The 9740-nt window shown below is 30.3% G+C and overlaps 2 protein-coding genes and 1 pseudogene across 2 annotated transcripts in view; 1 reads left to right on the top strand and 2 right to left on the bottom strand.

Moving 5' to 3' along the window:
* Nucleotides 1–9511, bottom strand: part of LOC145183458 (ubiquitin thioesterase OTUB1-like) — a 13229-nt gene extending 3718 nt beyond the window's left edge. Inside the window, exons 1-2 of the mRNA XM_090076062.1 lie at nucleotides 9254–9511; nucleotides 8823–8872 (exon numbers count right to left, since the gene is read on the bottom strand). Of these exons, the coding sequence (XP_089932188.1) occupies nucleotides 8823–8872; nucleotides 9254–9290 (87 nt within the window). The 5' untranslated portion in view covers nucleotides 9291–9511. The remainder of the gene's footprint in view (nucleotides 1–8822; nucleotides 8873–9253) is intronic.
* Nucleotides 1858–2492, top strand: LOC149875895 (uncharacterized; annotated as a pseudogene).
* On the bottom strand, nucleotides 1958–8250 carry LOC149875894 (uncharacterized). The gene has a single exon (XM_090076061.1). It carries the CDS (start codon nucleotides 4319–4321, stop codon nucleotides 3473–3475), a length of 849 nt encoding a protein of 282 aa, XP_089932187.1. The 5' UTR covers nucleotides 4322–8250; the 3' UTR covers nucleotides 1958–3472.
* Nucleotides 9512–9740: the final 229 nt, after the last annotated feature.

The raw sequence follows: 9740 nt of genomic DNA, 5'->3' as shown, positions 1-9740 counted from the left end.
ATATATATATATATATATATATATATGAAGGGTGAAAGGGGAAAAACAGTGATGTCACATTTTCGGATTTTTCAAGTTATTCACCCTACTATATAGTATGTCGCTGCATTATTACAATTAAATGAATCATTTAAAAAAAGTCACCCCTAAATTTATACATGAAAAAAGGTACCACCAGGGGTAAATGGTGATGTCCATATCTTTCAAGCTGTAAAAGAGCGCTGTTCATAATAAAGCCGATCAAAATCTTATTTAGGATAAGATTATTCTTTACTGTTTAATAAAATGGTGGATAAATGTAAACTTCCTGATATTATAGAGAAAAAAAAAACAAAAACAAAAACTTGGTCAAAAGTGGGAAAAAAAGAGAAATGAACGATTATCATCACATGTAATGGGCCTTCTCTGCTACTCCAAGTGTTATAAATGTTTTCAAATAACGACAGTGGAAGAGAAGGAAATTTTACTAACACAATTTAACAAAATACAAAGTAAAGATCACCAAGACACCTTTCTTGTTTTGATGATTGAGGTTTTTAGTATAAAACGAAGAAGACCTTGAAGAGTAGAAGAAACACCATTACTACATGACCACTCATTCTCTTATTTTATCAAACCGGCAAGAGATAACAGTACTGTAAAGATTCCAATTTGTACCAATGTTTTTTTATCAATATTAGGCATTGGAAAAGCAATAGTAGAAAGAATCAAAAAGTCTCTTGCTAAGACTGGTGAGTATACAAGCATATATAAAATATTATTTACTAAATAATGATTCAAATAAATAATCAAAAAATTAATATAACAATGTATAAATGTAATTTAACCAATTTTCTCTCAAAATTTACAAAATAAATTATTCTTTGTATAATTTGACAGCTAACAATCTTAAACAGTTTAATACTTGATTAGATTGTTTGTGAAATAGCTTTTTTTAGGAATTCCTCCTGTGAGCCCGCAAGGAAAACACACAAACCATTCTCTTATCTTTTCTGAACACATTGTGAATAGTATTATTGATCATATTAAATCTTTTAGAGGATAGCAAAGTCATTATACTTTGCATGATACTAGGAAGCTTTATCTGCCAGAGAAACTTAATTTATCAAAGATGCATGATATGTATAAGGAGCGCTTCCCACAATATAAAGTTTGTTGTGAAAGCTACAGGCACTTTAATAATGTTTGATTATTTAAGAATAATATTTGATGACTAATTATTTTGATTGTGATTTACTATGATCAATGACTCTAAGCTTTTTTTTCCAGGTAAATATTTACAGAAAAATTTAATATCACCTTTGGTTATCCTCATAAGGATACATGCTCAACATGTGACAAGCTCACTATTATAATTGAAAACAAAGACACTTCTGCAGATCAGCTCATCAAAAGTCAGCAAGAAAAAGAGCTTCACTTGAGCAAAGCAGCAGTGTTTTATGTCAGAAAGCACGACATAATGCCTTGTTAAAAACTAATCATACAGCTCTTACATTTAACTTTGCTAAGAACATGAGCTGTCCTAATATTTCTATAAATGATGTTTATTAGCAGCTCTCTTTGTACACATTTAATATACACAGCTTAGGATCAGACATTGTGCACCTGTTTTGTTATGATGAAACCTATGAGAAGAAAGGAGCAAATAACATAGCTAGCATGTTGCAGCACTATTTTGATCACATTCTTTCAAGAGATATATCACATTTGGAGCTTTGTGATTCATGTGCAGGACAAAATTAAAATTAGACTATTATTTGTTTTTTTCATTTTAATGTAGTAAATAATAAACATTTCCAAGAAATCAAATTATCTTTTCCAATAAGGGGCCACAGCTCCATGGAGTCTGATCGTGACATGTCTTTAGTCAACCAGAAGAATACATCTCTTTCAAGAGATGTATCACATTTGGAGCTTTGTGATTCATGTGCAGGACAAAATTAAAATTAGACTATTATTTGTTTTTTTCATTTTAATGTAGTAAATAATAAACATTTCCAAGAAATCAAATTATCTTTTCCAATAAGGGGCCACAGCTCCATGGAGTCTGATCGTGACATGTCTTTAGTCAACCAGAAGGTTCAAGCAGAGATACCAGAAAGATGGATGAAAGAATTCTGCTCTTGTCGCAAGAAACCTTCACCATTTCAAATTATCAAGATGGAGCTGAACATGTTCCTAAATATTTCAGAACATATCAAACCATTTTACAAAGCCTTGTGTGCAATACAAACCCGTCCAATCCGTGAGATCATTTTTTCCCAAGATTTCCCTCATATGCTACAATACAGAATGGACCTTTAAAAAGAGCTGTTGTTTCAAAAACAGTTGGAAAGAGGAACTGTTTAATACCAAAGCCCCTCACATTCTTGTACACTAAAAAACTGCCTATCAGCAGTGCCATGTATGCTGACCTTCAGGTTCTCAAGGCTTTTTGCACGCCTGAGGCCCAGCAGCTTTTTAAAACAACAAAATATATTAAACTGGAATAATGAAATCATTATCCTGGGGTGGGGTTTTTATGGCCCCTTTGTCCCACTCCATAAACATGTTTATCGTTCAGATTGAAAAGTTTGGAGACTTAACTCTGCAGCTGTGTTTTTTAAGCTATAATAAGCAACATGTTGAACATTATTTTGATGATAAAATTGAAATAAATATTTACAAGGGGAAAACTAGTGATGTCACAAGAGGACACTGAACTCAGGATTTGCTGCAGCTCATGTTGTCTACCTTCCAATAAACTTCTATTGTGTTTAAATACTAAGTAACAGATTATACTAAATTTAAAACTTAAAAAGAAATTATGATACTAAGCATAGCTTGTTATATAAGTCTTAAGGTAGGTCAACTTTATCAAATTTTTTTCAAAATTCAAAATGAGTAATGAGCAATTCCACGACCGTCACAGCGTGACAACTGTCTTTTTTTTTTGTCTTTAGCCTTCAATATTTTATTATTAAATAGATATAAAAAGAATTTTTTTTGCTATTTTGTTAGCTCATAAAAGGAATAATATAGATCAACTGAATTATTAACTTGGCATTAAACAAAAAGTTTAGACATTACTCTTACAAGTTTTATAGCTAAATAACATTTATTTAATTAAATTTCAAACAGGTGCACCTTTAATTAACTAATGGTAAACGTCACAGCGTGACCAGACACATTTGGGTAGTTATAAACCAGGTAAATGGGCTGTTTTTAATAAATTTAAAACTAAGTAGAGAAATATATAATTACATCTTCATAAAAATAGTTCTTACATAGCAATCTTCTGAACACGCCCATACTATACCAGTGTCAAATCGCGTCCATATTATATTGCTGTCATATATACAACGTTTTAAAGTTTTTTGGTGATTTCGCCTGAAGACATAAGTTGTTTCACTAAATACTTGGCACTTGAATAGGGTCGCATTTCTATTTTACCATTATTGTTTTGAATTAGGTGCGCTGCAAATACTCCTGGTTATGCTGGTGCTTTTGTAAATAACTCATCAATTTTAAGTTTTTTTATTGTATTTATAATATCTTTCACAGAAACAAAATAGACATTGAAATTAGTCTCATTTTTAACAGCTTCATGAAAAGTTATGGCATCAGTTATCATACATTTTCTCTGGATTATTTTTTGCCTTGCTATTCTTTTAACGGTCCCACCAATAGCATCTACTGGTCCTTTCCCATGAGAAGCAGCGAAAAAGTTCCAGAATAATTTTAAACCATGCTGTTCTTCCAACCAGGGTATTGCTGATGCAATAAAACGATTTTTAAATTGATTGCTTGGGCCGTCTGTCCAAACCTGTAGTATTTTAACACTTGATTCAATATGCTTAGATAATAAACTATGAACAAATACAAGAATAAATTCTTTTGAATGGCTTAAATCATCTGAAACTATGACAGCTGATGAGCATGAATTTTGGTACCAAAATACAGCAGTAAAAACAGTAACTTGCTTCTTGTGCCAATGTGCTGACTGCACTTCATCTTGCCACAAAGTTGAAAAATTTTCATCAAAATCCACTTGAAGAATGGCTGTGTCTTGATTACTTTGAAGTTGGATCTTATGATCACGATATGTAATTGATTGTTTCTGTTTAATAAAATAATGCCAAAGAAATGAAGGTAAAGATTTTGAAAAGCTCCTGTAAAGATCATCAACTCTTCCCTTTTTTTCAATTTTTTTAATATATTCATTTCCATTACCTTCTGCAACTTTTTCCCATTGGTACCATGTAATGCATTTATTCTTGTTAATTTCATTCAAAACAAATAGATTATGAAACTTTGCAGCATCTTTACATGTGGTACACATATTATTATAACAGATGTCTTTTTCACTATCACATACAATGCTTAGAGGAAATTTATGTGAATACAATGGAAAATTTGAATCAAACTTGTGCAAGGCTTCAAGGATAAGAATTATATTTTAATGCTGTTGACAGCAACAAACGTTTCTTGACATTGAACTAGACAAAAGCACATGTGGTGGGCGTAAACTAGCAAACTTTGATTTTCCGACTGATTTTTCAGGATAATCACTTTTAAAAACAGCATAAGCTTCATTAACATTCATATAAAAATGACGTTTTTGCACAGTTTCTTTCTTGTTCTTTAATCTCACCACAATATTGTGTCTCTTTTACCGGGTGCTTGACGGGATATATCATCACGCTGGTAAAAATCAGGAACCAATTTTACAGTTAAAGCATCTAATGCATTTTTACTAATTATTTTTTCTGGGCTTGGGATTTCATTTTTGTTAAAAGTTTTTGTACAACTTTAGCCCTCTTTCTGGGTGATTTTGGTAGTGCTGACTCGGCTCTCTTAACAGCTTTTCCAAAAGTGCTTGCAGATTTGTAAGGGGGTGATGTAACAGCTACAGATTTTGATTCTGCTATTTTTTGTCTGCTCTTTCTCTTTCGCTGCCTTTCTTTTTCTCGTTCAGCCTCCAAATTAGCGAGCCTTCTTTTCTTTTTTTTGATTCTTTTTCTTTAACTAATTTTTTGCCAAACGTTTCTAACTGCCTTTCACGATATTTCTTTTGACGCTCAGCATGAGTAAGAGGCATGTTAAACCCTTGAAAGATTAAAGAAAAGGCAACACATTAGTTATGGAGATGCACGTATTACATCTAAGGCTCAATGGAGTTACAGCTATCCCTTAGAGAGGCTCTATGTATCTCAAAAGAGAGCCTCAAGGATAGCTGAGCATTCACCCTCAAAATGTTGCCTATGCAAAACATACCTATAATTTGTAGTTTTGGTACCTTAATTGTCACAGCGTGACAATAGTGGTAATAGCATTTGATTAAAACAAATGGTATTCTGAATTCGTCTGGCAATAAGTATGTTTTTATCATAAGTAGGAATGATTAGTGCAGCTAAAAACCTGATTGCAATGAGCAAGACAGTTTTTGAATTTTTTATAGGTTCAATTTAACTTTGGTGATTAAAGATGAATTAAATTATTGCAAAAACGCCTACTTTTACCTTCTGTTTCAGCCCATGTCATTTTTTATAACAGCGACATACTATAATAAGCTATATATTTTCTGAAAGAGGAGAAGTAGAGCTTTCTACTGATATATAGTATTATCTATATTGGGTTGGTTTAATTTTATCATTTTTTGTGAGACGGTCGTGGAATTGCTCTAATGTTGCAGTTACTGTAACTAGGATATAACTCTACCAAATTTCAGGAATGCTGAATTAAAAATGGCTTATGGATTAGTATTTAAAGTCCTCAGTTATGGACTAACTTTGTTAAGTTGCTAAAATATTTTGAATTTCAATCTTTGAAATTTTAAATTCCAAACAAGTTATTTTATTTCAAAATATCTCATTTTGAGTGTATAATGCAACCAATAAAATGTTTGTTGTGTTACAGCTGCTAATCAAATTTAGCGTATCTGGTGATTGTATAATAAACAAATATCTATAAAATAGTAAACAAAAACTTCAACAAGAATTACAAATATTATCAACAAAAAAAAATGCCGAAAGTTACAGTTACACCTATTACATGAAAAAAAAAAAAGGATATCCTTGTAGTGATAGAAAGATATCATGCAATAAAGCAAATTGCTCAGAAGAACATATTGTATATATTTGCTCTCAAATGCAAAGTTACCACTTGAAGATAGAGTTAATCTTCAAGATCAGAGGCAGAAAACTGGTCTAAAGGGAGCATATCAACTTTCTTCAATTGATATACCAGCTTTCAAAAGAAACAAGAGGATTGATAATGAGTGACAACAACTATCTCAAAGAGTAGTTGATAAAGCAGAATCTCTAATACAACATACAAAGTCATCTGAAGAAACTAGCAATTCAACTGAATCTGACAATTGAATGAAACTGAAAACTTATTGTAATTTTATTGAAATATTTTAAGTACATGCAAATAGAAAACCCTTTTTGTATGCTGCAATTTCTTTCAGGAAGAAGCCAAATAGCAACCAATAAAGAAATTTCCTGGAGACTACAACTTAATTAAGTTTTCCAGGCTTGCTATGGAATTAATTAGAAATGAGTGCTCATCTAACTTAGGTGCAACTCTTGCAAATGCAGTACTACATGACATTAAATATATCTTGAAAAAAAATGTTGTTATCAATCACATTTTGATTGACAAGTAAGATAGGGCTAAAGCACAAGTAAAGATAGTGAAAGTAAAGATCTAGAAAAAAAATTCAGTTAATTTGTCTTGATGTGAATAGCAAACTTAATCAAACTAATTAAATATTTAGCATAAACTTACCTAAATATGAATTGTTCAAAAAATCAATTGAATCTGAAAATCACCTCACATTCATTTATGAAGAAGGAAAATCTACTGGAACCTATTTGACTGATAGAACAATTCCTATTGGGGCAGCAGGTTTAGTACAGGAATTTAACAGTGTTGAAAGTATTCAGGCAGTTCTTCTTGATAATACTGCTATCAATACACTGCCCCAATAAAAGATTTAGTAGTGAAACTTGAAGAGTTATTTAAAATAAAACTGCACCTTATTGGGTGTGCACTACATCAAAGTGAACTTCATTTTAAAAAACTAGATGGTATAGCAACTGGACCAGGAAGCTTTAGTGGCCTTATTGGCAAAGGATGCTGAAAATATTTAGGATGCACAACAAGTTTGGTTTGAACCTGTCACAAATAGTTGGTGAGTATCTTCCAGAAGAAGTACTAAAAGGCCTTTAAGAGTGATCAAAGTTTTGCAAAGGAATAGGGTCTGGCAAAGTTGCTGAGAAAAAGGCTGCTTATAAAAAGGTGGTTAACTCTAGCTATTCACATTCTCTGTTTATATACCAGAGAAAATCAAGCAAACCAGTCTTTAAAAAAAACTAGTCTACTTTATTATTCAGATTTATGCTCAAGCATGGTTTAAAATAAAGACTCTCCTTGCCTTCTTTTTTCTGCTATCATTCGATTAAATATTTTACCATTTAATGACGTGATATGCATTGTGAAGCAGAACATTATATTAAAAAATCAATGCATTCTGTCTAAGACCTGAAAACATTCTTTATGCCATGGTAAATGATGATGACAACAAGATCCGAAATCATGGTTTTCAATCAATACTGACTCTTAGACATAGGTTTTTTTTTTTTTTTTTAAATTATTTAATTGAGTTAGTAACCTAAATAAAAAAAACATTTTATTATTCTTTTAAACACAAACATTACGTGGTATTGATCACAATTTTATATTTATAGAATAAACTTGACTAGTCTGCAAAATGAATTGAAAAAAATTCCTGAAACAAATTTTAATGCCAACCACTGGTATGAGTTGATTGACCTCACTGCTCCAGACGTTGTGGATCTTCCTACTACCCAACATTTTACAATTCAAGAAATTTAATACTTCATAGACAACTCTGTTAAGCTAGATATTCCAGACTTTCATCAGCTATCTGTTAAATTAGTATCGGAAGCATCCCAATATGTTTACCAGTTTAAGAATTGAAACAGCTGCATCTTGAAAAAATTGCTAAGCATAAAGATGCATCAAACATATATGTCAATAGAATATTATTCCTACTCATATAATGATATTTTTAATAGATTCAAAGATTTAGAATCAATTTTTTAACATTCTCACAATTGAAAATTTTAATTTCCGCTTATAGCACTTTTTATACAAGGCATCTTATTTCAACTACCAACTACTGCAACATTCACAATATGCCAAGGTAAAATTGACCTGCTCTAACACATACACACACACACACACACAAATATATATATATATATATATATATATATATATATATATATATATATATATATATATATATATATATATATATATATATATATATATATGCATTAATGTGTAATAAATCTTTACATAAATTCACACCATTTTTGATCATGAGTCTTTGCAACAATATATTAACTCTAAAAATTGTTAAGTTATCAATCCCTAGACTTTAAGTTACCATTAATTTTTACACCAACTAGGGAAATAGAAAATGAAGAAGAAAGAAAGGAAGAGAGAGAACTACCTATCACACTAAAATGTGGAATTGAAAAGATCCTGGCTAAGACTCTGAATATATAATTATGCATTTCTTTAAAAAGTACTCAATTAATATTAGACACTTAATTACATTATTAAGTATCTAAATTAAAATAAAAGTTACAAGTTTAAATATAAATTCCATGTAATAAAACTAAAAAAATTATTTCAATTAAAAAGTTTTTTGTATAAATAAACAGGTTAAAGTTTGAGATTTTAACAAGAAAACATTAACAAGAAAAGGTAATAAAGAAAACATTTCATTAAAAACTTTATGTCACCTCCTTTTCAATGTCTCTAACTTGTTCAATAATTGCTAGATCTAAATTTTCTACAAATAAAAAATGTTTAAATTGTCAGTTTTTTAAAATCTGATTCAAAATTTTAAACAATACTTATCATAACCTATTATATACCTATCATTTTAATCATAAAAAAAAGCTAGAAAAAACTTGGATTCGGGTAATGTTTAATGGTGGCTTTCAATCAACAAACTCTTATGGTAACAATTTTAGATGATGTATAACATATAAATTACTTTAGTTTCTGTAAAAAAATTTTACACTTCTTTCATAATCAGTATTAAATGTCAAGAAACATATATTAAATAATGAATTATCTTATATTTCTACTTAGTTCAAAGCTGTTCCTAGTAAATTACATAATTACAAAACTCTAAACTAGATACATAAAATAACTTAGGATTATATACCTGCAAAATGGACTTGAGATAGACTTTTTTCCGCCATGATAAATTTTTCTTATTACATAAACGTAAGCTGAAAAATCAGTCTTTTTTCTTCATCTTTCTCTGAAAAATATTGTCTCAATTTTCAGTTTAAAGAGCTAGTTATACACTTAGTTATTCTCAGAGTTTATAGAGTTACAATATTTTTAAAATGTTTGAAAGTGTCCAATAAAGAAATCGTATGGTTTTAGAGCTTTTTGCAAATATAACCGTTATTTAATGCCGGATATGTAAAACCGGTTAATGCGGATATTTAATATTTTTCTTTCCCCCCTCTTTCTGCTTATTTAATTGGGCGATTATAAGGTATCTAGGGCCTGGGATCAAAAAAAAATTCAACAAAAACTTGCATTTTCCTTGTGGTGAGTGCTTGTCATCATAAAAACACAAACATTCTAAATTAAAAAACATCTCCACAACAACAGCCAATCTTAATTTAAATTTAACATCT

Source organism: Hydra viridissima, unplaced genomic scaffold (assembly GCF_058129835.1).
Source record: "Hydra viridissima isolate aposymbiotic clone 2 unplaced genomic scaffold, HvirCarnegie_v1 scaffold_113, whole genome shotgun sequence".
NCBI classification, from domain to species: Eukaryota; Metazoa; Cnidaria; class Hydrozoa; order Anthoathecata; family Hydridae; genus Hydra; species Hydra viridissima.
This window is presented reverse-complemented; position numbering and strand designations above follow the sequence as displayed.

Coding starts and splice junctions, on each gene's coding strand:
- LOC149875894 (XM_090076061.1), bottom strand. CDS start 4,321: ATGTGTACCACATGTAAAGATGCTGCAAAGTTTCATAATCTATTTGTT.